Raw genomic sequence first — 27,943 nt, 5'->3', positions numbered from 1 at the left:
CAATTTATGTTCACGGTGACACCAAAAGAGAAATGGAAAATGTCTATGTCTGAGTTGTTGTCCCTTCAAGCTCAAGTTCAAATTCAGCCTTAGTTCAAGTTTAGTTCAAGCCTTAGTTCAGTTGATTTGTAGGACAGGAGAAGAGGAGATGGCATCAATGAAATTCTGTAGACCGTCCATCTTTGGGAATGGTATTATCGCTCTAATAAGTTATTGGCCTGGCGACGTGCCCAGGAGCGTTTAGGTGGAACACAGTCCATCCAAGGATGAGCGTCAGAGAACCTCCTGTGTGTATCAGACCCCTGTGTGCCATGACCCTCCCACTGCCCAGCACCCCGTTCTAGCCCAATAAAGGAACTCCTTTGCACCATGCAATCTATTAACATTTCCAGTGATGATGAAAACATCAGGGTTCAATATAAGGAAGATTCTTCTCTGTTCAGAGCTGTTGATAGGAAGAAATGAGCTGCCTTGAATGGTAGTGAGCCTCACAACCCTGGAGGCAATCAGGCAGAGCCTGGATCTTTCTGGAAAAGAAAAGCAAGCAGTCAAAGAAAAAAAAAGAGAGAGACAAAAACTAGCCATGCTTTCTTGTTTCTATGCCTTGTGGAAGCACACACTTCTTTTCTATCCCTTTTCCCTTTCATGCCAGGGCACTCCTGTATAAAACTCCTGCAAAGCCTTAAAGGATCCATTGAAATGTAATGTGTCTTCCCACAGGCAGAGTTAGTTGTTCCCTGTTGGGGGCAGAATAATGCCAACCAAAAATGTCCATGTCTTAATCCCCTATGAATATGCGACTATGTTATCCTACATGGAAAAGGGACTTTGCAGAGGTGGTTAGGGTAAGGACCTTGAGATGGGAAGATCATCCTGGATCATCCAGGTAAACTCAGTGCGATCACAGGGGTCTTTCTAAGTCAAAGAAAGAGGCAGGAGTAGAGAAAGAGAGATTTAAAGAGGCCACAACGAGGCTGGCTTTGGAGATGGAGAGAGGGGTTGCCGTGAGCCCAGGAATGCAGGCAGCCTCCAGGTGCTGGAAAAGGCAAGGAAATGGATCCTCTCCTAGCCTCGAGAAGGAAGCCAGCCCTGCTGACACCTTGATTTTAGCTCAGGGAGACCGCTTTTGGGTTTGTGGTAATTGGTTACAGCACCGATAGGAAACCAAGCTTTCCCATGTCCGTTCTGAATTACAGCATCTAGCACATTTTACTGTGATTCTATATGTGTGGATCTCCTTACCTGGGCTTCTTGGGGTTAAAAGGTCTCTATGAAGTGGTCTTTCTGCTGGTACAGGGCACAGCAGGGTTCAGAGTTACTCTCACCTGAGTGACTATGTAACATATAAGCTGGGCCCCAGAATGAGACCTGACACAGGTTAACACCAACACATGCTGTGCTGTTGGGGGACTTCACCCCTGACCCCATTGCCCTTTAGAGAGTTAAATATTCTTCCTTATTAAGGTTTTGCAAAGATCAGGACTTGCCACACACATTTCATGATGAGCACAGGTGCCCATTGCTTTGCTCTCTCTGAACGAGTGCGGCCTTTCTGTCTGGGTCTCTGAAGCTCAGATCAGCATGTCCAAACACAGAGAACAGGAAGGAGAAGGGGCATGTGGAGGAGCCACCTTCTTAGGTCTCTAGAAGGAGGATGATTTGAGATGTTGGCCTTCAGCCTGAATGTTACGTTCCATCTTGGGGAGCCACAATTAATCAAGTGGAGAGAGTTTAGTAGAAAAGAACCAGGACAGAGGGCGGGAGTGGGGAGCTGGGTGAAGGACTGGAGTCCGGTCGTATGGGAACTGGTTGTGAGAGCCAGGATGTTCATCCCGGAACAGAGGGCGTTCAGAGGTGCTGGTCACTGTGTTTAACCAGTTAAAAAGTAGGTATGGAGAAGAGGAAGGATTCATTCCATGTGGTTTCAAGGGACAGAATGAGGACCAACTGGCAGGAAACACAATGAGGGTCGAGGAGGTGATTCTGGCTGAATCCGAGGAAGAACGTGGTCAGCGCTGCCCAGGCTTGGAGTGGGCAACCACGTGGGTCTGGGAGCTGTCTCAGGAGGAGTTCGGGCTGTGGCCAAGCAACCCTAAGATGGGAGGAATTCCAGCATTTGGTGGAGATAGGCGTGAGGCTGGTAAATGCTCTTTAAGATCCCTTCTCCCTCACGTGGCCTGTGATTAATCGGCCCTGCCCTGGGTTGAACTGGGTGGATATGGGTGTAACCTGCTGCCCAGGCACTGGCCACTGGAGACACTGGCCATGGCCTTGGTGAGCTGACCTGTGCTGAGTGGAAGGACGATTTGCAGGCATTGTGTTGGCGTGGGTGCTTAATGCCCTGGGGTCAGTCTACGTGCTCAAACATACATAAACCAGGCCGCCCATCAGCCGGCTTTTTACAGCTTGCTGTTTCCAGGGAGCGGGGCCTCTCACTGGCCTGCAGAGGCCTCCTGGGGTTTTATATTCCCAGATTGCTTTGGGAAAGCTCAATCTTAGATTCACATGCAGTCCATACAGGGCTGGCCCCTGGCCAGAGTGTGTGTCTGGTTTTGTCCCAGCTCCCTGTGCCCCTTCATCTAGATACCTAGTGACCCCCTCCCAGGGATCAAATCCTTGCTCTGCTACTGCCCAGCTGTGTGACTTTGAGTGAATTCTTTCCCCTCCCTGAGCCCAAGTGTCCCCATTTTACAGACGGTCTGGACCAGGAGGTCCTTCCCACCCTGAGGCTACAGGAACCCAGAGTCTAGGTCCTGAATCGAATCACTTTCCCTCCCTTGTCCATCTACCTCTATCCTTTCAAAGACACATCCCTATCACCTGTGCCTCCCCCCACCCCCAGGCTGCACTTGAATGGCTGACCCTGCCCATCTCCCTTCTCACACTTAAGCGGCTACAGAAAGGGCCTTCCCCACAACAGGTGGAGACTCATGGAAGTGCCTGCCCAGTGTCCCTGTCCCCGTGTGTCTCCAACTGCCCATACCATGCTTTGCAGAAACGCGTTTGCGCTGGTTGTTCTCATGACTCCTGGTTGGAGGGGAGCCTGGTGAGGCTCTCTTGGAGCTGCTGGTTCAGTCCGTGCTGGGCTGGGCCCAAGGCTCCCTGCTAACTGGGAACGCGGCCTGCGTGTCCGCAGCGGTGAGCCGCTGCCCCTGCCCACAAAGAGAAAGCTCATCCTCTGGCCCCAAGCATGGAATCTCACTTTTCCTAGTGCAAGAACAAGGGGTGCCCTGGGTTACTGCGGCCCCGCTCTCATCCCTGCTGATGGCTGGGTACAGGCGTTCTTGGAACAACCAGGTGAGACATGGGTGAGATAGTGCTTTGTGACCTGCAAAGCTCTGTGTAAGGGTTTGGTACATCGGGGAGGTCCCTGGGCACCCATGGGACAGTGATGCTTGGCCTCTCCCTGGTAGCATCTGGGCAGGCTGGTCAGGCCAGCAGGTGCTTTTGTAGCTGGGGTCAGATCTGTTGAGTTCAAGTACTTCCTGGAGAGAGAGCGTGAGTGAGAGAGAGAGAGCAAGAGAGAGATAGAGACAGAGAGCAAGAGAGTGTGTGTGGACTCGTGACGTGGCTGTGCCCCTCACTGCATGACCCTGGGCAAGTTCTCCTCCTCTGTGGATTCAGTTCTCTCAACTGTAAAGAGAGAAGTTTCCTTTCAATGCCATAGACATCCACATGCCCCTAGTATCGGGGAAGACTTCTCTGTGAACTCGAGGATCTTCTCTGTCTCCATGGGACTCCTGGACCACACAACCCTTGAGTTATCACCGAGGCTGAGGCAGCAGGGAGACCAGAGCAGCCTGGGCAGCTCAGAGATTGGATGAGGGAGCCAGTGGAGCAATGGAGGTCCCTGCTCGGCTGCCCACCCCACCCCCGACCAGGCCTCCCTCACTGAGGAGGTGCCTGTGGGAGAAGTGGGGCTGATTCACACGGACCCATCCCCATCACGGGTGACACGGCTTGCCAAGCACATCATCTTCCTGACAGGCCTGCAGTGCCAGCCTCTTAAATAGAGCCCAGCCCTTTGGAATGGTTTATAGATGGAGTTATGGGATGTCACTTACATGCCAGTTGAAAATCAATTCTGGTATCTTCTTTTCTTCCTGAGGAATTCCTGCTTTTGCTCAGATTAACCAGATGGTTCCTTTGTTGGGCATTTAAGACTCTCCCTTTTCAGGCAACTTCATTTCATAAGGGGTCAACTCCAGCGTGGGTGGGTCTATATTTTCTGGAGAGAAGCCCTGCACCCGGACGCTTGGCTGAGAGAGTAGGGTTGGCCTCAAGGCCACCAATGTTGTTTAAAAGCCCCAGTGAGAGGAACAATATTTAGGGACTTTTGCTGGAAAGAGATTGTGGCTCATGGCCTCCTCCTGATAGACTCAAATATGTCCCTTAAACAAGGTAGAGGTACAGAGAGCTGGGGTCTGGGCCACATATACTGGGCCCTCCCTAGAATTTGCTTCCTCTTTGATGGTGATCCCATCGGCTCACATGGACGGATGTGGTAAGAAACCCTGAAAGCACATGACTTCGTCTGTTGTTAGGATGTTGTTGCTGAGGACCTTTGGACTGAGTGACAAAGTGTCCACTGTGCGAAGACCCTTGCGGGAATGCTCATCTGGTCTCCAGCCCAGCGTTACTGACCCTCCTACTCAACCACTGGTCTTTGTATCTCATGGTAAGAACAGACTGGGTTTCCTTTTTCTCACTGCCTGCTGGAAAGCTTAGAGGCAAATGCGTGGCCCACTTTGGCAAGGTTCCCCTTCTCTACCTCTCCGGTTGTCTCCCCTCGGTTTCCCTGCCAGGGGAGGCTCAGACTCCCCTCTCCATCCATCAAAGGCCGACAGCCCCCAGAGCGTCTGTCCACACCCTCCTCCCTTCTCAATCTCTGCTCTCTCCCTAGGCAGTTTCATGGAGTCCTTGGCTTCAGCTGCCTTCTGGATCAGAATTGCAATTGGCCACATGTAATAGAATCGCCGAGACCTTGGTCTAGTCAAGTCGGAGACGGTCCTCTTCACATGCTGATGAGCGCAGAGGCAGACCATCCAGGGGCGGTGCAGGGACTCCACAGCGTCATCGATGTCTCCGATTCCAACTGTTGTTTTACTCCACCATCTGTGACCTGTGGCATCTGGTCCCACGGCTGCCGCAGCTCCAGACTCATGTGTGCATTTCAGATGGGGGAAGAGAGAAGAGTAGGGCCAAGCTGCATGCCATCCTAGTCGACCCCTTTACGAAAATGGATTTTGTTATTGCCATTCATATATCCAAACAGAAAAGTACATCAATCACACGTGTACAGTGGGATGAATGACCACAAAACAAATTTTGAGGTGTACACTTTCACTTTTGCTCCTGGATCCCTTTAGTCTTTCACTTTTGTTTTCCTTCCTTCCTGCTTATAACTTAGGTTATTTTGTTGCATTTTATTTGAGCTTCCTCAAATCCTTTCTGGAGCCAGGAGGGATAAGAATAAATACACAAGTAGATGAATGGGTGGATGGATGGATGCACATTCCCTGACATGACTACGAAAGTGATCTACCCAGAGTCACCAGTCCTGAGGACCAGGACTGTAGCCTAGATATAAGGAAACGCCTCGAAGGAGGGATGGGGTGGGTGGATCAGAGCAGGGGGAGAGCCCAGGTGTCATCCCTATTTGGCCCTGATGCCAGCTCTCTCCTCTTTGTCATCTGGTCTCCATCCATACTGTTAACCACTTGTTTATTCCACCTTCGTTCTGCGTGCCCAGCTGTAACAAGCACCCTCGTGGCATCCCGTCTTCAGAGTCCTCTGCTGTCAGAATCAAGGCCCAGCCACTTCCCTTAATTTGCCCGTAGGGAAATGGCCAATGCTGGAGAGTACAGTCTGTCACTCCAAGGATTCCGGTGACGGCTCTGACAGTGGAGCCTAGGGTCATCCCTATCATTTAGCATTTTTTTCCCTTCCAAGAAATAACAAACAGCTTCATTTATTAATGAGCAACAGCTATTTCAGCTGTCTTATTTCTTATGCAAAGGTTGACCAGAAGGCAGTCTTAAGAAGTAACATGTAGCTCTTCTGAAGAACATAAACTAATAGCCAAAAAGTGTGGCGTAAGACAGAGCATACCGAATTCGAATCTCAACCTCGGACTGAGACTTTTCTGGAATTCAGTTTCCTTTTCTAGAAAAGTATAGATTTAAACTCAGCGAGGTCTAGGGTCCTTTCCAATCCCTATTCCTCCTAATCCCCCCAAGAAAGCAGAGGTTTTAAGTCGGCGGTGGAGTGGGAACTCTGACCACTCTTAGGTGGTCAAAACGTTTCTGGGTAATAACACATTTATAAGCAATTGTTTGAACAAGGAGAGAAACCTGTTCCTTCTGATGCTGATTTTATTTGGGACACTTTACTGGACTTATTTCTTTTTTTGACAAGTCCTTAAGAAAAGGGAGTAGGGGGCCAAGGCCTGAGATGAACATTGCTACGAGAGTGTCTGACTTTCTGAACCGTGGGTACTGTGACCTTTCAAGGTATGGGATGGAATAAGTGACCTAAAAACACAGGCTGGACTTGGAGTTTTTAAGAGCAAACGAGAAGGCAGAATCAGAGCTGCCTGAGCTCGGGCAAGGCGTCTGAAGGGGCTCCAATTTGAAATGCTCTCTGCGGGTCTTACTATGCGACTGAGTCCCTGACTGCTCCAAGCACAGTGAAAAAGGCTCTGGAGCTGGGAACAAGGGGACAAGACAGCGATTGACCACAGCATTAACTGGACCCAGCCCAACGGGCTCCCATCCTGCAAGAGACCCTGCCTCCTTCCCCGCCTAAGGAGAGCCAGAGGACACCATTTCCCAGGCCCCTGGAGCCTCCTTACTTCTGCAGGACTCACGCTTCACTCGAAATTCTCACCCACAGTCCCCTCAGCTTCCTAAGAGACGCCTTTGCCTGCTCAAGACTCTCTTTTACCTTCTTCAACTCCAGATCAACGGGGGCCGCCATCTTGGTTCACTCTAGGCGCCTACACGGTGGAAGGGGGCCAGAAGGATGGTCTCATTTAGCATTTATTCAACAGCTGTTTGGTCTGGGTGCTGACATGTGTGGGGTGGGCAGTGCAAGGAAACAAGAGGTCCTGAAATTACTCAAGGTGGATGCAGATATGAACTTTGAACAAATTTTGCCTGTCTCTCTCCTTCCTGCCCTCCGTCCTTTTCTTCTCCTTTATCAGATGAGATGAGGTAAAAGTTATGATTTTTTCATAGAATAATAGGCTGTCAAAATTGGTTATCTCGTGTAATGCCCCCACTTTATGGATGGGAAAACTGATACCCAGAGGAGGAAGTGACTTGCTAAGGTCCATGTGCTGGGCTCCTAGCCTTCCATGTCTTTCTTGAATCTGTTTATCTAGCTAACAGCATTTTCCTATTCCTTTTTTGGGTTGTCCACTGAGAGGAATTTGCAGAGGGGTTGATGAGCGAGGCAGGTTTCTCAAAGTGGGGAGCAGGGGAAGAATGGGGCTCCCTGGATTTAGCCCACGTGCCCCTGTGTTTCTGAGCAAACTTCAGTCACGTAGGGCATTCAAAACAGACCTGTTCATTCATGTAGTAATTAAGGAAAGCACAGCAGCTCTGGCAGCACTTGTCTCTGACCTTTAATTAGGTGTGTTGACGCTCTGGAAGCTGCTCCAGCCGTGAGCACTAAGAAGCTGCTAGTTTAATCATTTCAAAGGCTGCTCTGTTTTATTGTGGCATAAAATTTGGAAGTCTCATATTAAAATGTGCAATTAAATATAACTTGAATTAATTACTTTAGGCCAAAGAGAACTTTTCCCTCTTCTTCCGGCAACCAGCCTCCCCCCCTTACCCACCCCCATCTGTTAACTGTCTATTTTCACACTCTCTGCATCTCTTTGAGGGGAAAAGATGGATGGGCTCTTTGAAAAACAATGTTTAAAAACACACTTGGCAGCTTACCTGAGACAATCTGTAGGTCCTGGGACAGCCACCGGTCGGGCTCAGACTGTCCTCAAGGCTGGGGGGACGAGAAGGCAGATGTGGAGGCCTCTCGATCCAGGTGGGCTGGTCTCTTGATAAAATAAATGAAACAATAGTGACCACCACCCTTCCTGGTTCCCAGTCACCTATGGAAAAAAGCCCAAGTTTCTCAGCGCAGCATACCAGGGCTTCACAATCCCGTTACCTGTAAAATTCTCTCCCTGCAAACACAGCACCCATTCTCACCTTGGGCCTCTGCCTCCCCTGTGACCCTTGCCTGGAATGCCCGCCCACCCCTTCAAACCCTTTCAGAATCCCATTCGTCCTCCAAAGCCTGGCATCGTGCCTTCCTTGATCTATCCTGGCTGGCCCAACCTCCTCCTTTCCCTCTTTCCTTTCAGGACACACTGCTTGCGTGAGGTCAGGACCGATGTTAGATTGGGGCACTTTAAGTTCGCTGTTTATGTGTCTCAGTCCCCTGAGCTCCGAGGGTCAGGGCTGAAGCTCATCCCAGTGTGCCCCTGCAGACCCCCAACAGAGAGCCCTCCGGGAGCCCAGCTGACGGCCACATAGGTTTGCTGGGACATTTGTTCATGTAGACTGTGATCCTAGCCCATCCCACTGATCCTACCAGCACGACTCACCTGGGAGAGAATTTCTCTCTGGGGGCTAAGCCTGGGCAGTGGAGGTCCGTCTTGAGAAACCCTGAGGCCAGGGCCAGCTTGGAGGATGGAGTCTTTAAAATATAGAGAATTTAAATATGGAGAATTTATAGAGAATGGGAATGTTTTCTTCACGATAAAAATTATCACATCAATTACTGAAAATGTGGAAAATATATAAAAGTCAAAATTATAGAAGAGGAAAAATTGACTCATATTCCCATTACTCAGAAACAGGCCAGCCTTCCTCAAAGACTCAGACACGCCTCTTGAGCGCGGGGAGCTGGGTCAGCCCAGAGCAGGGGTGGGTTCAATGACCTGTCTATGTGCAGGTGAACCAGGAACTAGCTTACTGAGACTGGGTTGCTGTGCTTTTTTATTTTTGATAGTATTTTCAGAAAAGCCTAATTTTTAATTTCATAGAAAAACATTTCACCAGTTAAACAGTGATCCTCAGCTCTCTCCAGCATAATTTGATCTGAGGATTGCTTTTGTGTGTATGTGTAGTAAAATACACACTACATAAATTTTACATTTTAACCATTTTTAAGTGTACAATTCACTGGCATTAAGTACATTCACATTGTTGTGCAACCATCATCATGATCCATCTCCGGAACTTTTTCATCTCCCCAAACTGAAACTCTGTACCCACTGAGCATTCACTCCCCAGTCCTTCTCCCAGCCCCTGGCAACCATCATTCTACTTTCTGTCTCTGTGAATTTGAATACGTTAAGTACTTCACATAAGTGGAATCCTACAGTATTTGTCCTTTTGTGACTGACTTATTTCACTTAGCATAATGTCCTCAAAGTTCATCCATGTTGTAGCATGTGTCAGAATTTCCTTCCTTTTTAAGGCTGAATAATATTCTATTATATGTACATATCATATTTTATTTATTCATTCATCTGTTGATGGACACTTGGGCTGCTTCCACCTTTTGGCTGTTGTGAATAATGCCGCTATGAACATAGGTGCGCAAATATCTGTTTGATCCATGCTTTAAATTTTTTCAGGTATATAGCTGGAAGCAGAATGGCTGGATCATACGGTAATTCTATGTTTAAGTTTTTGAGGGACTGCCATACTGTCTTCCACAGCAGCTGCACCATTTTACATTCCTACCAGCAATCCACAAGCATTCCAATTTCTCCACATCTTCACCAACACTTGCGATTTTCTATTCTTTGGGTAGTACCCATCCTAATGGCTGTGAAGTGGCATCTTATTGTAGTTTTGATTTGTGTTTCTCTGATGACTAGTGATGTTGAGCATCTTTTCATGTGCTTATTGGCCATTGGTATATCTCCCTTGGAGAAATGTCTACTCAAGTTCTTTGCCCACCTGTTAATTGGGTTGTTTGTTTGAAGATTGCTTTCTCACGTGTGAAATCCTTTGTCCTCCACCCCCTGCTCCCAGCCTTGACGACCCAACATCCTCCTTGGAGCACTCATGACTCTGAACACATCACCAACATCATCAGGAACGGAATGCTGGGGACAAAGGGCGATCTTGTGACACTTGTCTTTGGAGAAACACCACTAATAACTGGGTATGGATGGAGATGAGTCTGGGAGCTGCCACTGGGGATTTTAAGAAGGTGACTGTCTGCTTATTTGTCCCATTATTATTGTCCTATATAATTTTAGTGTTTCTGACTTCATTCTTCCCACATGAGGCTGATGTGCAATACTTTAAATAGACCAAATTCTGCCTTTCTGGGACAAGCAGGAAGGTTATAAAGTTTCCTCAAAGACTGCCCTTTTCCTGTGAACTAAAAAGCGACAATACTATAAGAAGAGGAGGATGCGGAAGGGAGAAGGGTCCTCCCACTTACTGAGCATCTACTGCGATCAGGACCTGAGCTGGACATGTCACCCATGATTTTTCTTCTAATCCTTTCATCATTTACATCAGGCAGGTTGTTATCTGAGTTCGCACCATGGGGACAAGAAGCTTGGAGATGTGGATTAACTTCCCCAGCACCCGGCCAGTGACAGGCAGAGCTAGAAAGCACTCCAGAAGCTTGAGTCCTTTCTGTGACAATGAACACTTCTGCGCCTGCTGCTGGGACCACTCTCGAGTGCTGAGGTTGGTGTCAGGAGCCTGTTTCAAGAAGAAAGTATCACCCACTCTCTCTCTGCTGCACATTTCCACTCAGCCTATAGACGTGTTTAATCCTCTGCCATCCTACAGAGCCCTGTGTCTGCTCTGGAACTGGCCTTCCCTCTAATCCTTCGCTCCAGGACCCTGCCTCCTACACCTGCTCTTTCCAGTCCCCTCCATACCACTGACCATGCCTTTGCCGTGGGCTTCCTAAGACCCTATGGGCCTCATCCATCGACCACCGCATTCTTCTTAAACTCTACCCTCCCCCCGCCCCCCACCCTACAATGCTGTGTTCTGATGCTCCTACGACCTCCCTCACTGCTCTTTCTTGGTCCCTTCAGCTGGCTCCTCTTCCTCTGCCCGCCTCAGTAATATCAAGGGGTCTCAGGCCGCCATTCTTAACCCTCCTCTTACCTCTGTCTTCCCCAGGCCCCTTGAGAATCTGATGAAAATCATAAGCTGTCTACCCGGAAAAGTGCACAAGCAGAACATGTGTCCACATACTTTGACACACAATTTCAGGGAATTTGTAGGCTGCATCTTCCTCTTAGGACCCTAGGCCTGCTCTAATGGGTGGGGCTCACAGACTCCAGATAAAGCACCATTTCTGGGCCATCTCCCCTTTATCTGTGGCTTCTTGAACCTCTGCACCCACCCCGGACCCTTCTACTGGCTCAGACCTAATTTCAGACTCTACCGGACAGACCACACTGTGGTCCCACAGGGCTCAAATGCAGCCTGTCCAAAATGAGTCTGCCCCCTTGCCCATGCTGCCACCACCCCCATGGTCTCTGGTCCTCTTAGTGATACCCACTATCCACTCAGTTGCTCATGCCGAAAACCTGGCTGTTTCCCTTCATTTTTTCTCTTTTATCCCCTGTGGCATGGATAGCTAATTGCCTCCAATGGCTGCTCACCCCTACTTCTATTGTTATAAGAGTTTTCATTTTGTATATGGCTCTCAGCTCAAACTCCATTTCCCTTGCAGGGAGGGGCAGCAACATGACTAAGTTATGGCCAATGGAATGTGAGCAGAAGTGATGTGTGTAGCTTCTAGGGCATGCCTTTAAAGGGAAGGACTGAGCCCTTTGCTTGCTCTTTCCTGCCTTTCCTTTGGCTAGAATATGAATGTGAAGGCAGGGGCTGGAGCAGCCATTTTGGACATGGATTGAGGATGACAGAGCAATTAGATAGATGAGGTCTCGGTAGTCAAGCCACCATTACAGGTTTGATGGGAAATAAACATCCACCTTGTTTAAGCTCTCGTTATTTTTGGCTCACTTTGTTATGGTAGCTTAACCTGTATCATAACAGCCCCACTGTATTACCCCCCTTATCACAATAACCAATCCATCGCCATGTTTTACCACTTTACTCCTTATATTACCTCCCGATTCCTCTCTCCATTCTCACTGCCCTGTCTTAGCTCAAGCTCTTGTCATCTCCCATCTGAGCGGTTGCTGTACGTTTTCATCAGATCTTCCTGCCCCCACCCCTCCTCCCCACACCTTCCCCACTCCCCACCCCCACACAGCAATCCATCCTCGCCACTGCTGCCAGAGCTATCCACCCTCTATACCAGTGTTTCTCAGCCACGGCACTAGTGACATCTCAGCCCAGAGAATTCTTTGTGGAGGGGCTGTCCTGTGCACCAGAGGATGCTTGCAGCTCCTCTGGCCTGTACTCACTAGATGCCACTTGCCTTCTCTAGTTCTGACAGCCCAAAATGTCTCTAGACATTGCTGCATGTCCTCTGGGAGGGGGACAAAATCACCCCTGGTTGAGAACCCCTGTCCTACACTGATCTGATTCATCTCTCCCCGGCTGAACCCTTTCAGGGCCCTCTGGGGCCCAGAGAATCAGTCACAGTTGGTGAGACCCTTTCTACGTTGCATCTTGCATTCTTCCCAGGATGGTGTTTCCACAAAGCCCTCACATGCACCCTGCTCTCTGGTTATCTCGAACTGTTTGCCACATGCTGAATGTGCCAAGGTCCTTTGTGCTTTTGAGCCTTTGCCAATGCTATTTGTTCTTCCCAGAGTGCCCACACACCTGCTCATCCCCCCAGGCTTAGTCCGGGGGCCACGTGGGGAAAGGCTTCCTCCCACGGCCCAGACAGGCTCGGCAGCTCCCTTGTGTGACCCCATCGCATACATGCCTTGCACCTGAATATGACTGTTGACGTGTTTTTGTCCTCCTAAGAACGAATGCACCCCTGTAACTAGCACCTAGCCAGGGCCCGCCACTTGCTGAATGCTCAGTTTACTGGGTGAATGCTGGGCCTCTGTGGTGAGCAGCCAGGATGGCTGAGGGAAGAGGCTGTGTGACGTGTCCGGAGGTCCAGGAGAGGGGAGGCTTTGGAGTAGGGTGGGCCTGCTCGTGGGTCCCAAACGTCTAAGGGGCCGGCCCACGGGTAAGGGCAAGAATGATGGGAACCGAAGTGGGGAAGAGAGCCCATGGGTGGAGGTGCCAGGCAGGAAGGTTTTAGTGTGATCACAAGAAACATTAAAGAAAAATAGAATTTTGTTTTTTGTCTTTTAAAATGGTTATTCTAATTATCAATTAGATGCAATTCAGGGATGCATTTTTAACTAAATGAAACATAATATACAGTCATAAAACACCCTCGTTCATCACTGCTCCCTCCCACCACTACTATAGCAATTTTGAGTGTGTCCTTCCAGATCTTTCCCTCAGCATTTATGTACAGTCACGCGCCACATAATGACATCTCAGTCAATGACAGACCACATATACGACGGTCGTCCCATAAGATTAGTACCACACAGCCTAGGTGTGTATAGGCTAGACCATCTGGGTTTGTGTAAGTACACTCTATGATGTTCGCACAATGACAAAATCAACTAACAACGCATTTCTCAGAACATATCCCTGTCATTAAGCGACGTTTCACTGTATAGATACAGACAGTCTGTATAAAGATACACGTGTGTGTATATTTATATGAGTGTGTACATATCTACACATATGTATTGATGTGCACGCACACATCCATATAGATAGACAGCTGGATGAAATTTTCTCACCTGCACCATTCTTGTTCCTCCTCCTCTATGTTGGGAAAGGTTTTTTACAAAACCGAGGAAATCGACAGAGACGTAGGAGGTGGCGTACCCCTTTGCAGTCCTGTTAGGAGAGGCTGTCCACGTGAGCGAAAGGGATGCCTGTCTGCCTTCAAGTCACTGCTCTGAGGAACAGCCTAAAATCTCTCCTTGAGAGCACAGCCGGGGCCTGGGCAGTGTGCCGGACACCACGTGGGGCCTAGGGGCTCCTCAGCACCCGGATGGCGGGGCCACCATGAGGGGAGCTGCAGGGGACGCAGAACAGGCCACCTGGGGAAGGAGAGAAGTGGGGACAGGGAGACAAGAGCCCTGGGCACCCTTCCAGGTCGACTGCATGGGCACTGAAGGGCCATCCGATGGGAAAACTGATGTTTTTACCGTCTTCTGGCTTCTTGTGTGATCACGATCCATAAATCATGAGGCTGTTTTCCTCTGTGTTTCCCACATGTTGAAGTATAGCTGAGCAGTTATAAATTTTAGAGTTTTTCCCCCTAAAACCAATAAGTGCAATCATATTATATACATTAATCTGCTTAATACATCGGGTATATTTTTCTTCCTCGGCAAATAAAGATGTATCTCATCTTTTTAACCTGGTTACTAGGTATAGGTTTTCATGCTGCGTGGCATCATTGTCTTATGGACCGACATTTCCATTGTTTGCAATGGTCTGTTATTACAGACAGCGCTGCACTGAGCATTCGTGAGTGTGTAGCTTTGCGCGCACACATGATCGGGTCTGCATATGGGGCTCGGACCCTAGTCAATTGGTTTACACATTTTGAATTCTGACCGCTACTGCTCTAACAATTTGTATTCCCATCACCAATGCGTGAGACCACCCACATCCTTGCCAACGCTGGTGTTCTCCATTCTTTTATTCTGCCAATCTCCCAGGGGGACTTCATCGTATGGTACTAACCTCCCCATCCCTGAAGTGGACCAAGCAGGGTCATAACCATCTCTCGATGGTGCCCTGGAGGGATTTCCTGCCGAGCGGGGAGACCCGCTCCTGTGACCTCCTGTCCCCTGGATTCTCTGCTTATTAACCAGACTAGAGAAACATGTGTGGGTGGGAGGGATCAGAGTTCTCTGAAGCCCTGAGGCAACCTTGGCCCTTCTGGTTCTCCCAGGGGGGCTGGAAAGTGAGCCTGGAGGTTTACAGGGCCTGCGGTGGTGAATCAGGCTTCTACTGTCCCCAGTAACACATCTCACTTCTGGAGGCTGATTGGGGCCGTTTTGCTTTCCCCTTCAGAGGAATGTGCTTCTCCACGAAAGAGGGGCTCTCAGTGAGCTAAAACTTGGAGGTCCTGTAGCCAGGTCCCTACAGCTGCCCCCAGTCTGGGGCACTGGTCCTTCCTGCAGGGCCTGGTTACTCTATTGAAACCCACATCCTGTCATGAGGACCCAAAAGGATGATAGGAGTGTTTTGAAACTATATGCCCTGCAGACACCCAAGGGTCCTCCATGGAACCTGGAAACCCTGCCATACTATACTTCCTGCAGTGTGGCTCTGTGCCTCGCCCCTCCTCCAAAACCTTTGGTGGCTCCCTACTGTCTGCAGAAGGACATCACGCTCTCAGGAAGGTGTCCCAGTCCTTTCCAGTGAGGCCCATCACACACCCTGGGCTCCAGCCAAACTCCATGTTTGGTCGAGAGCCCTCTCTCCTTGTTCTGACTCAATGATTTTCCTCAACTCACTCCCCTACATCTCCAGATCCTGCTCATCTTTTAAGACCACCTTCTACATGAAACTCAAGCCCCACCCCTTCAAATACACCCACATTTATCAACCTTATCCTCAGGAAGGTTCTATCAGTGGCCTCACTCCCCTCGTCCTCTCACAACCCCAACTCTGCACCAATCTGAACACAGCCATGCTTCTCTCTATAGTAGTTACGTGCATCTGAGCACACAGTGGGGGTGGAAATAGCGTACCATCCACCATCTAGGATGTGAATTTTGGATCTGTCACTTAGCATGTGACCTTGAGGAAGTTAGTTAGCTGCCCCGGGCCTCAGTTTTCCTCTCTGTAAAATGGGGGCAATTACTCCCACTCACAGGATTATATGGTAGATCAGTGGTTGTCAACCGTGTGTGTGTGTATTGTGTGTGTGTGTGTGTGTTGACTCCCCAGGGGATTTTTGGTTGTCACAATTTGGGAGGGATGCTACTGGTATCAAGTGGGCAGAGGCCAGGATGCACTAAGCACCCCACAATACACAGGAAAGCTCCCCACAACCAAGAACCCTCCGGCCCCAAATGTCAACAGTGGCGAGGCTGAGAAACCTGGTGTAGGTGAAATAATGTACAGATGTAATAAGGTGCCCATGGGCTCTCTGATTCACAGCAGGTGCTTCATGAATGTTCATCCTTCCTCCCCACCCAGTGAGTGTCAGCTCTTTATGCGCAAGAGAAGTATCTGATTCAGCCCCGTGTTGTCCACATCTCCCAGCACAGGGCCAGCACAGAGTGGCTGAATGTTAGGATTAGGAAGGAGGGGAAGAAGGTAAAGAGGGGGCATTCTTATTCTTGCAGGTTCTAAGGAAAGGCAGTTGAAGACCTCTACCTGGGGATATGGAGGTGCCAGGTAGTAGAGAGAGGGCGTTCTCCACGTGGAATATTATTTGGGAGGGATGCTGGTGGTTGAAGAGATAGGGCTGGGAGCTGTGTGGAGACCCAGCCCAAGCTGTGCCTGCCCCTCCTGGGCTCGTGTCACGTAATGGACAGGACACTTTTTGTTTCTGGCTCTAAATCATGGTGCCATGGTGAGGAGGAATGTGGCATGATTCAGGCTGCGGGGCTTGACCACGGCAAGCCACCCAAATGACTATGTCAGTAATAACACTATGCACTTTTATATCTTCCTTTCATCACACATCGCAAAGCCTGGTGCAAACATTAATTAAGGCTTTTGGCATTGCACAGGCACTGTGTGTAAATATCACTCTCCCCACCTGGCAGAGAGGGTAAACTGAGCCAGGGAAGGGCAATGGCTCAGCCCAGTGTAGCTTATGGCTTGTTCAGGCTCCATCTTGGAGGAGAGGCAGGGGTTTGGCAGCCTCCCCACCCCTCCAGCTTTGACTTCTTTCTCCTCCCCAGACTCTCTCTGAGACGCCATGAATAGAAACAGCATGTCTTCCACTGGGGCAGCAGGGCGGGTCTCCAATGCAGAGGTGAAGGTCACAGGGAGTCCCTCATTCTCAGATATGCCCCTTGACTGCCGTGTGTACCCACCCCTGGGAGAGCACAGCGAGGGCACAGAGGATGACGTCAGAAGAGAATGGAAACACTGTTTTTAGGAGGGACACCGTTGGCGTAACTAACTTTGCTTGGAATTTAAAATAAAAGCTTTTTCCAAAATGTTAACAATAGGCGAATTGAGTTAAGCAAATAAGAGGGTTCCTTCCATTATTCTTTCAAATTTTCTGTAAATTTGAGATTACTCCGGAATAAAAGTTTTAAAAGAAAAAGACAAGAATGAATGCCTATTCTAGAGCCGCAAGGGCCAATGCAGCGAGCGAGTCCAAAAGAAACATTGGAAAGAAGAGGAAAATGTGTTTAAAAAAAAAAAAAGGTGGCAGAAGACCACCCCTTCCACTTGAGCAATCAGGCTGTGCTGTCTGTCGGGCACGTCGGGGCGCTGCAGCGGCGCGTCGCCCCTCCCGCCACCGCGCCAACATTGCCCCCTGCGGTGACTCACGCCGGGGCGCGTTTAAATACTGGGAGCGCGCGGCCAGCTGCACTCATGCTGCAGCCTTGAGCCGTCGCACATCCTCCTTTCGGGCTCCTTCTGGTCGACGGCGGCTCTCGCGGGCGCCGAGCTGCTGGTAAGTAGGCGGGCTGGCCTCCTGCTGCCTCCCTCCCTCCCTCCTCCCCGCCTGGAAGAACCCGGCTATCCTCCCGGCTCTGGTTTTTCTGCTGACCCCGCTCCCACTACCCCCGAGGAGAGACTTCAGAAGGGGCAGGGCTGGCAGGGTGCCTGCGGATGTCCTCAGGACGAGGCCAAGTGGAGCCTGCGCGGGGGGGGGTGGGGGTGGGGGTGCTTAGCCCATCCCCCCACTGCCCAGTGAGGCTGGAGCCGCCAGCCCCGCTCTGCAGATCCTTGACCAGGCTCAGCTCCACTTACCCTTCCTTCCTACCATGTCAACCTGGGGTGCTGAGATGTTTTGGATAGGCAAGATGCTTTGAAAGTTGATTACATTATCACACCAGTTGCCCATCAAGTTTACCTCTTTCTGGATAACTAGCTCCGTTGGGGGAACAGTTTCTCTTTCTAAGATTCAGGTTATTTGAACCCGCATTCTCTTCCCTTGTCCTTACGGTGGTGGCCACCACTGGCCTGCCCTGCATTTGGGTCTGTCCAGGACCAGTGGGGGTTTTCCAGGTGAGAGATGTGTCCTCTTTTCATAGAGCTAAGAGTTGCTACAAAAGCAACTTCAGCAGATGGGCTGGTGCCTGGTTTGGATTTCCAACTTGGAATTCAGCTGTGGACTCAGAATTGTTTTGAGTTCCAAGTCTGTGCGTGGCTTGGGCGACCCCATTCTGGCAGCTTTCCCTTCTTACCAGTCAGAGGTGTCTGGGAGTGGCTGAGGCTGCTGGCTTTGAGCAGGGAAAGTCAGGGCTGGAGAAAGGTTTGTGATGAGCGTGGTGTGCATTTAAAATTGTGACTCTTGTACCTTTACCAGCATCTCCCCCCAAACACAGAGGCAGGAGCAGGGCCAAAGCACTGACTGTGGAAAACCAGATCTTTTCTAGAACTTCCCACCTAGGCCAAAGTGTGAGAGAGCCAGTCTATCTCCAGGGCCAAATGTGTCCCCTCAGGGCGGGCTGCAACTCTTGGATGACACGTCACTCAGACTGCTGGATGCCCGTCTGTCATGCTCCGGCTTCTCCTTTAGGATTATCTGGGATTATATCACCATTTCTCAGGCGGCTCCCAGATGTGTTGGTGCCACTGTCTCCATAATTTAGAAATTCTCTAATGGCTTTCACTTCTTCCACTCTATGTTGATTGCACATCTGGGGTACATTCAGGGCCAGACAGTCCCATTTGCCTGTGGTCTTGAGTCAGCTGGGCGGGCTCCGCAGTGATGAGACAAGCATGTGAGAGAGGTCGGGGTGGGGGACAGGGTTCTGAACAGACCCTGCAGGAAGTCAGGGCGCAGTAGGCTCTCCCAGGGTTGGGGGGACACTAGCTGGGCTTGCTCAGTAAATGGAGGGGTGATGGGGCATGGGTGGGAGTCGGTCCAGATGTGGAGAAATAAGGAGAGATGGGAGAGAAGCTGACCCAGCTTGGTCCTGCCAGCAAACACTCCTGAGGCTGTGATTATACATGGCAATTTGCTTCCCTAAATCCTGACCACGAAAGATGGGCTGCAGCTTCTGGTTTCACTGTCTCCCTGGGCTTTTGGGACACAATATTTAGAAACTGCTTCCAAGATGCTTTGATGAGGGGCTGATCCATTTCTGTCTAATCTCAGCCCCTCGGGTGTTACCCTGAGAAGGGGGCTCCAGCCATGGAGCCCCATGTGGGAGCTTCTCCCTGTTCTGCTGGCAAGTTTATCAGTATCTCCTGCCGTTTTTGCAAGCTAATTACAGCTCTGCTCTGGCCTCTGCAGGAAGCCCTGCCTCCCCCAGCCCTGGGGCTGGAAAGATCTTGCTTTTTCTTACTCATTTTCTGTTTTAAATAAATGAGCAATATTTTGGCTCTGAATGGCCGTGAGAAATGGGTGCACAATTGAGCCTGGTGGGGGATGAGGGTGTGTCCAGTCTCCCCTTGGGGCTCCAGGATGCTTTGAGTTTGGGGTAGAGCCTAGAATGGGCTGTGTGTTGATTCCGGGATCAACCCGTAATGGTGACCCCTTCTGTGCCTTCCTTCCACTCCTGAGGCCACTCAGGTGAAACTGAGCAAACATGAGCATCAGAGCAGTTTCAAGAAAGAACACCCCTCAAATCATGCAGCCTGGGAGTTGGGAGAAGCCCTTGACCTTGGCTAATAATGCTTGGCAGCAGAGGATGGATTGTATAAGAGCCTGAAATCATTTTATGATGGAGGGAACAAAGCCGCCTCTGGGCCTCCGTCTGGGTCCCTTAGTTTTTCCATCTACAAAATGACCAGATGGTTTGACCAGATAGTTTCAAAAGGTCCTCGCACCTCTGATGCCCCGGGCTCTAAGTACTGCTTCTGGAAGCAGCTTCTACTGCTGGTTCAACTTAGCACAAACCCCAGATCTCTGACAGGGATGCAGAAAGGACCGCTGAGCAAGTGTCGATAGAGGGAGCTGGACCAGCCCTGTAGCCCGACCTTCAGCCTCTCGGGTCCTGGGTTCAATCTCTCTCTTCTTGGCAGTAAATGACACGGGTCAGGAGTGGGATGTCCCAGCCAGTCTAGGCCTCAAGGGTGCTTCTGAGTGTGGAGTGTGGACGCCTGCATCAGTCACTTGGGGCATCTTTTAGAAGTGCAGGGTCCTGGGCCCCACCCAGACTAGGGCTCAGCGTCTCTGCGGGTGGAGCCTCCTGAGAGCCTGATTTCACTCAACAGCAGAATGGATGACAATTGTAAGTCACATTTATTGGGTGCTCACTGTGCCAGGGAACGAGTCTGAGCGCTTTCCATGGATGAACTCATTGAGTCCTGGGAGCTGTAGTGCTGTGAGGTCCCTTCTCTTAAGTGGGCTTCCCGGCATTTCCAGGTGATTTTTATGGACAGATCTGGGGAAAGGGGTGGTCACTCTCTGTTTAGTGAGATGGGGAGGTCTGGATGCTCTGAGCCTGTCAATCAGACAGTGACTTCAGAACCGTTGGCCCGAGCACTGGTGAGCAGCTTGACTGAGGCCAACACTGACTGTGTGGCGGAGACACCCCCTCAACCATTCTGAGCCTGGCATCCCCCTTGGCTGGACGGGGCAACATCTCTCTTTGCAGATGAGGCCACGTTTAGGGAGACCTCTGTGGAGAGAGGGAGATCTCCTTTCTGGGCCTCAGTTTCCCCAGGTGCCCTAGGAGGGGGCAGGACCAGGGGCTCCCTGAGGCCCCTCCCAGCTCCCGGATCCCATGACATGGCTATTGGCTATGTGAAGATGCACCAATTGACAAGTGGAATTGCCCTGCCTGGAAAACTTTTGAAACAAGGTGGGCCTGAAAAGGTGGGTATGAGTTCCTCAAGCCACAGCATGGAGGTGGGGCCAGGCCAGGTGGCACTGCCGGTTGATCGGCATGACCTGTAGGGAAGGCTTCAGGCCAGATCTCCTTTCTGTCCTCAGACGGAATATATCAGAGCTGCCAAGGGCCCTTGGAAGTTTTTACAGGAGGGGAAACCGAGGCCTGGAGAATTTACTTAAACTCACACTCCATCTTCGTGTCAAGACCAGAGTAGGACATCTGTCTCCCAGCTCCTTCCAAAAGCCTTGCTCCGTGGCATACGAAGGCGTCTCCTCCCAGGGTAGCTCGTGTTTAGGGAATGTGAATGATAGTATTAAACCAAAAAAGTCCCAACCCACCAACCAACAAAGCACAGGGCTTCCAGGCTAATTATGTGTTCGCTCATGAGTCACAGGCAGTTCTTGCTAAAGAGACCCAGAGCCGGAGCGCCTGGTCCAAGTGCTTCTCTCCTGGGGAGGGACTGCGTCTGAGTGTCCAGGTGAGCTGTCTGTGTGTCCTTCTGTCTGTCTGCTCGGCTCACTGAATTCCTGGGCCAGCGACAGACGCCAGGCTGCGCCCCCTCCCAGGACAGGGGCCGGGTGGAGTGGCTTCAGTGACTGAGCCCTTGTTCGGCCACCTGGGGAGGAGGGTGTAATTAGGGCGGCTTTGTGGGTCTTTAACTGGCATTTGTCACGGCTGCCAAGCGGCCCTGAGCAGCGTGGGCTATTAGGCGGCTGTGTGCTGGGCTCCTGAGGGCCCCGGGCTGCCGCATGCCTGCAGCACTTGCTGACAATCGGAGGGCCCGGCTGGCTGTCCAGCCCTGCAGCTTCTGTGGCCCTCCCTCCCCAGAGCCCTGCAGCTGCGTGTGAGGTGGGCTCTGTGGGGGCCCTCCGGAGCAGTTGGTGCCAGCTGTGGCAGGAACAAGTGCTGGAAAACAGGAAGCCACCGCAGGTGGTTCTGGGGTGGCCTCTGCAGACATGAGGATTTATAAAAAGGAAAATCTGCAAATTCTTGCAATATTTGTCAAGCTGCGATGGTCCATTTTAAACAACAGGGGCTCTGTTCCCATATGGGAATTATCTTTTCCCTCCTCCTCCCAAGCCATGAGGCCCCCTCCACTGGCTCTATGCCCTTCCTGGGGCTGGCTCGATACCCCCTCCCCAGCTGGGGAGTGCAGACTCAGAGAAGGACTGAGGTGGGTCCTCAGAGGGTAGCTTGTCCCATGTCCTCATCTGCAGCGGGGGAAGCTCAACAGAGACTGCCCTGGGCTTGCCAGGTTATGGGCACTTAATTTAGTCTCTGGCACTTGGGCTACAACACCATGTTGAAGCATGCTGGGCATAGGAGAGACATTAAAAATAAACAAGCACTAGCTAAGACATCACCAGGGGCAATTAGAGCTTCGCCTTCTGTAAGTCAGTCCGGGGGTAACTCTCTCACAAGCACATGTACCGAGGGGATGGGCAAAGACCCACACCTGTCCCCACAGCCCCCTGGGAGCACAGGCACAATTGACCTGGTCGATGACTCTCATATCCTTGCTCTGGGCTCGGCCTCAAAATCCTAAAGTCTTGGGGACGGACAGGACATCAGCTGTCATCTAGTTCAATACCCTACCAGTTGTAGGAATCTTCTCTCCAGCTTCCTTACCAAGTAGTTGCTCAGCCTCTGCTTGAACACTTCCAGTGAAGGGGAGCTTACTACCTCTATGGGATTGTCCATTCTGATTTGGGCAAGTTTTCTGGTGGCAAACTGAAATCTGCTACCCCATAGCTTTTGCACACTAGTTTTGACCTCTGGAGCCACACTGTTTCCTTTGTCCCAAGGAGAGTGCTTATAGGCGCCTCTCATTGTCTTTTCTTCCAGCTATTCATGCATAGTTCCTTCAGTGGATACTCAGATGTTCTGGTTTCTGGGTCCCCTCACCATCCTTTTATTCTTCTCCAGAAGGCCTTCAAGAGGCCAATTTGTCATTGGCCTTCTTGAAGTTCAGGGTGGAACTGAGCACAGCACTATAGGTCTGGCCTGATCAGGGCAGTGTAGAGTAAGACCATCACCTCCTTTGTTCCATACTTAATATTTCTATTAATGCAGTCTAAGATCACAATAGCTTTTGTGGACAGTCTTCTTTCTCTGTTACCATCAATAAAGAGCCCTAAGTCTTTCTCCTGGGATGGATGTTGAGTCACTTTTTCTGTGCCCCCTGTTTAGGCTGTTCATTTTCTCCTCTCAAATTCTGGACCTCACATGTGTCTAGACAAGTTCATCCTTTTAGATGTGTCCCTAGCTTAATCTGGCCCCATTCCTTTGCATCTAGACTCCATTGGCCAAGTTCTTCTTCTTTCTTTCTTTTCTCCACAGTTCTACATACTTATTCGAGTCCTTAATGCAAAAGTTCAGCAGGTCAAGGGCGTGGAGGGGCTGTGAATAAATGAAGACTCAAGGGCAGGGTAGATGTGGGATGAACTTGGGTTCTGTCCACAGAGTAAGCTTGTTGGCTGGCAAGGGAGGGGTGCACTGAGTTGAGACCATATTGGGAAGCCTGGCATATTGTGAGTTATGAGCCAGACTCAGGACTACCTGAGTTCAGGGGAACAAAGAGAGAAATTCCATCTCCACCCAGTCAGTGTATGCCTTAGAGGCCATCATTGAAATTCCTTCCCCTGACTCAGGAGTTTTGCTCCTTAAAAGCAGAGGCACTGCATTAACAAAGTCCTCTCCCGGGAATCGGGAGATCTGGGCGTTAAGCTCTGAGCCTCAGTTTCCCTGCTGCCTGCACCCCCATAAAGTGATGGGAATGTGGGATCAGCAGTTCTTCACCCTTTGGGAATCAGAGACCTCTTTGAACCTTGGATGGAAGTTACAGATGCTCTACCCATACAGAAACCCTTGGTCCTTTGATTGAGGATGCTAAGATTAAAGGCACTTTGAGGCTTTCCTGCCTCCCAGCGTCTGTAAAGTCCATGTCGTGGATGAGCTTGGAACAACCGCACACATTTGCAGAGCACTACACAGGACGCCCTCGCACCCATTCTCCCATTTGCTCCTCACAACAGCCTCAAGACGGGGCAGAGGTTGTCATCTCCGCTTAACAGATGGGAAAGCTGAACTTGGAGGCCTCAAGCTTCATCCAAGGGCAAACAGCTAGTTAGTGGTCCTTAAATATTCACGTAAGGCCCAGTCCCCGTGTCCCATGTCTCCATGTTCTGTGCATTTTATATCTATATATCTGTCTATAAAATTATTATCATCCCAATGTTGAACACCAAACCTTTCCTGAATTTGGCTCTATTCCCAGGTCAGCACCATGGCTGTGGGAGCATCTGGACCTACCACCTTTTAGCTCGAAGTGCATCCTAAGTTTTCTGGACCTACTCAGGGCCACTCAGTGTTTCTTTGTGGAAACTGGGGCTAGTACCCAGAAGGCAGATCCCAGGCATCAGCTGAGCCCAAACAGCCCCTTCCAGCGAGACGGGAAGAGGTGCAGACACTTTCGTTTTATTGGGAGGTGGTTTGAATTAAACCTGGATGAAGCACTTGTGACAGAGTTAACAAAGGAGCAGGTTGTTGGTCTGGTCATGGGGCAGGGCGGGGCTGTGCAGGGCAGGAGGCCAGGGGGAGGAAGAGCTGAGCTTCCCCTATCGTCTTTTCCCCCAGATCAGCAGTGTGGTCCTGCCTCTGCTGGCTGCTGCTGCTTCTCCCAGCAGGCCACCATGTTTGTGGCCTTAGCATCTTCCACCAGATTCAGGCCCTATTTATTTGTTCTCATTTCCTATCTGTCCCTCCTGAGGAGGCCACGTTCAAGCAACACGTTCAGGTGCTGTGAGGGATACAGAGATGGATAAGATACTCTTCCTGCCTTAGGGAACCTATAAGGATGAAAGATGAACATCCCTGCCCTTGAAACACTTGTTGCCTAGTGAAGGAGACAGATGGGAACACAATGAATGCCATGCTGAGCCAGCCATGGTGTAGCCACAGCGGAGGTTGGGTAGACCACCTGCATGGCAGGGTGACTAATGCTGACTCGTGGAATCTGGGAAGGCTCCCTAGAGGTGACTGCCTTTGAGCTAGACTTGCAGGTATGGGAAAGATTTGGATGAGGATGATGAGCACTCCAGGTGAGGGGGAAGTGCTTGGGCAAAGGCGTGGAAATAGGAAGGCCTGGAGGAAGGCAAAGAGGCTTGCTGACCAGACCACAGGGAGTGTAAGTTGGCTATGGGGGGATGGGGTTCAAAGGCAAGCCAGTGCTTGGCGCCAAAGGTTAACACTGGCTTAAAACCAGCTGCTGCTGACGCTGACTCACATGCGCTCTCTCCCCTTGCAGAGGCCATGCCATTGAAGCATTATCTCCTTTTGCTGGTGGGCTGCCAAGCCCTGGGTGCGGGCTTGGCCTACTATGGCTGCCCCAGCGAGTGTACCTGCTCCAGGGCCTCCCAGGTGGAGTGCACTGGGGCGCGCATTGTGGCGGTGCCCACCCCTCTGCCCTGGGACGCCATGAGCCTGCAGATCCTCAACACGCACATCACGGAGCTCAGCGAGTCCCCGTTCCTCAACATCTCGGCCCTCATCGCCCTGAGGATCGAGAAGAATGAGCTGTCCCACATCATGCCTGGCGCCTTCCGCAACCTGGGCTCGCTGCGTTACCTCAGCCTCGCCAACAACAAGCTTCAGGTCCTGCCTATTGGCCTCTTCCAGGGCCTGGATAACCTCGAGTCGCTCCTTCTGTCCAGCAACCAGCTGGTGCAGATCCAGCCAGCGCACTTCTCCCAGTTCAGCAACCTGAAGGAGCTGCAGCTGCACGGCAACCACCTGGAGTACATCCCTGACGGCGTCTTCGACCACCTGGTGGGCCTCACCAAGCTCAATCTGGGCAAGAACAGCCTCACCCACCTGTCGCCCAGGGTCTTCCAGCACCTGGGCAACCTCCAGGTCCTCCGGCTGTATGAGAACAGGCTCACGGACATCCCCATGGGCACCTTTGATGGGCTTGGGAACCTCCAGGAGCTGGCCCTGCAGCAGAACCAGATTGGTGTGCTCTCCCCTGGCCTCTTCCACAACAACCGGAACCTCCAGAAGCTCTATCTGTCCAACAACCATATCTCCCAGCTGCCCTCCGGCATCTTCCTGCAGCTGCCCCAGCTCAACCGTCTCACCCTCTTTGGGAATTCTCTGAAGGAGCTCTCTCCAGGGATCTTTGGGCCCATGTACAACCTGCGTGAGCTCTGGCTCTACGACAACCACATCACCTCTCTACCCGACAACGTCTTCAGCAGCCTCCACCAGTTGCAGGTCTTGATCCTCAGTCGCAACCAGATCAGCTACATCTCCCCGGGCGCCTTCAATGGGTTGGCGGAGCTTCGGGAGCTGTCCCTCCACACCAATGCGCTGCAGGAGCTGGACGGGAACGTCTTCCGCATGTTGGCCAACCTGCAGAACATCTCCCTGCAGAACAACCGCCTCAGACAGCTCCCAGGGAATATCTTCGCCAATGTCAACAGCCTCATGACCATCCAGCTACAGAACAACCAGCTGGAGAACCTGCCCATGGGCATCTTCGACCACCTGGGGAACCTGTGTGAACTGCGGCTCTATGACAACCCCTGGAGGTGTGACTCAGACATCCTTCCGCTCCACAACTGGCTCCTGCTCAACAAGCTCAGGTTGGGGACAGACACCCTCCCAGTGTGTTTCAGCCCAGCCAGTGTCCGAGGCCAGTCCCTCATCATCATCAGCATCAACGTTGCTGCCCCCAGTGTCCAGGGGCCAGTGACCCCTGAGGTGACCAGCTCCTCACAAACGTCACGGTACCCAGACACCTCCAGCTACCCTGACACCACCTCCATCTCTTCCACCACTGAGTTCACCAGTGCTGTGGACATCACGGATCTGACCACCATTAGTGTGCCCACTCAGGTCCTACACGTCCACGGCCCAGAACGGGTTGGTCATTGCCGCCATTGTCATTGGCATCATTGCCCTGGTCTGCTCCCTGGCTGCCTGCATCTGCTGTTGCTGCTGCAAGAAGAGGAGCCAAGCAGTCCTGATGCAGATGAAGGCACCCAATGAGTGTTAAAGAGGCAGGCTGGAGGCAGGCTGGAGGCCGGGCTGGGGAACACTGGGACCACCAGAGGATCCGGGATTTTCATCATTCTGCTTCCACCCCTGGGTCCACAGAGCCATTCCCTGCTCCCTCTCTCTAATCCCCAGGGGAAAGGCACCTCTCCCCTTTCTTGACCCTCCTAGTTCTCCTCTTTCAACAGGAGAACCAGCTCTTGCAGGACCTCCTTACCACCAGGGAGGTTCAACTGGCCATGGCAAAAACCCTGTGTGGTTTCCAGTTCATGTCCCAGGGCTTCCTTCATGAAAGCTCCTCCTCCAAAGTCTCACCAGCTCTCCTCCAAGGACAGCCTTCCCTGTGCCCGCGCCCCGCTCCTCCTGGCCTCTGCAGACTCTATGATTCCACGCCTGCTCACTTGTGGGAACAGTTCTCTGCCGGGATGGCCCCTCTCCCGAGTATTATGTAAGCTGATTTCTCTTCTTTTGCTCCCCTTGTTTGTGGCATGGCTCTACCTGGTCCCCTCAAATGAAAAGTCTCCCTTGATTTTCTGCTCCTGAAGGCAGGGTGAGTTCTCTCCTCGAAGAAGGCTTCAAACCTTATAGCTGGTTTCTTAAGAACTGCCAAGTGCCCTGGCTTTCAGGATGCTATGAAAGAAAGAAGGGAGAACGATGATGCTCAGTTCCTGGAGATGGAGCCATCCTCAGTGTCCCTCTCATCTGGAAAAGGAAGACAGGCCTCAGTGCACCAAGTTCAGCCTTTTAGAGAGTATTTCCCAACTCTAAACTTTGCTTTGAAAATTTTAGTCCTGTAAGGAATAGAATCATGTCAAATTTCTGACCCCTAAAGACATTAAAATCAGCTTATTGGTATTAGGTGGAAAAGGCAACCCGGTACCTGGGGGTCCTTGTGTT

General features: G+C 51.1%; 1 protein-coding gene and 1 long non-coding RNA gene across 4 annotated transcripts; one reads left to right on the top strand and one right to left on the bottom strand.

Annotated features, from left to right (window-relative positions):
- Positions 1 to 361: 361 nt before the first annotated feature.
- LOC103560611 (uncharacterized) lies at positions 362 to 10,117 on the bottom strand. 3 transcript variants are annotated; one of them, XR_011529165.1, is made up of 6 exons: positions 9,981 to 10,117; positions 8,615 to 8,706; positions 7,950 to 8,061; positions 6,946 to 6,997; positions 4,065 to 5,229; positions 362 to 527 (listed from the first exon to the last, which is right to left on the bottom strand). It is a non-coding gene; the product is annotated as an uncharacterized lncRNA (long non-coding RNA). The 3 variants fall into 3 exon arrangements; XR_011529166.1 differs by lacking the exon at positions 4,065 to 5,229; XR_011529164.1 differs by lacking the exon at positions 6,946 to 6,997.
- Positions 10,118 to 24,314: 14,197 nt separating this feature from the next.
- Positions 24,315 to 27,177, top strand: LRRC15 (leucine rich repeat containing 15). The gene is given in 3 exon segments (XM_008534809.2): positions 24,315 to 24,452; positions 25,299 to 26,883; positions 26,885 to 27,177. Coding segments are annotated over 2 exon segments (1,743 nt in total). The 5' UTR covers positions 24,315 to 24,452; positions 25,299 to 25,303; the 3' UTR covers positions 27,048 to 27,177.
- The last annotated feature ends 766 nt before the right edge of the window (positions 27,178 to 27,943 follow it).

Source organism: Equus przewalskii, chromosome 18 (assembly GCF_037783145.1).
Source record: "Equus przewalskii isolate Varuska chromosome 18, EquPr2, whole genome shotgun sequence".
Classification (NCBI taxonomy): domain Eukaryota; kingdom Metazoa; phylum Chordata; class Mammalia; order Perissodactyla; family Equidae; genus Equus; species Equus przewalskii.
Note: the sequence above shows the minus strand (reverse complement) of the source record. Positions and strands in the feature narration are given on the sequence as shown.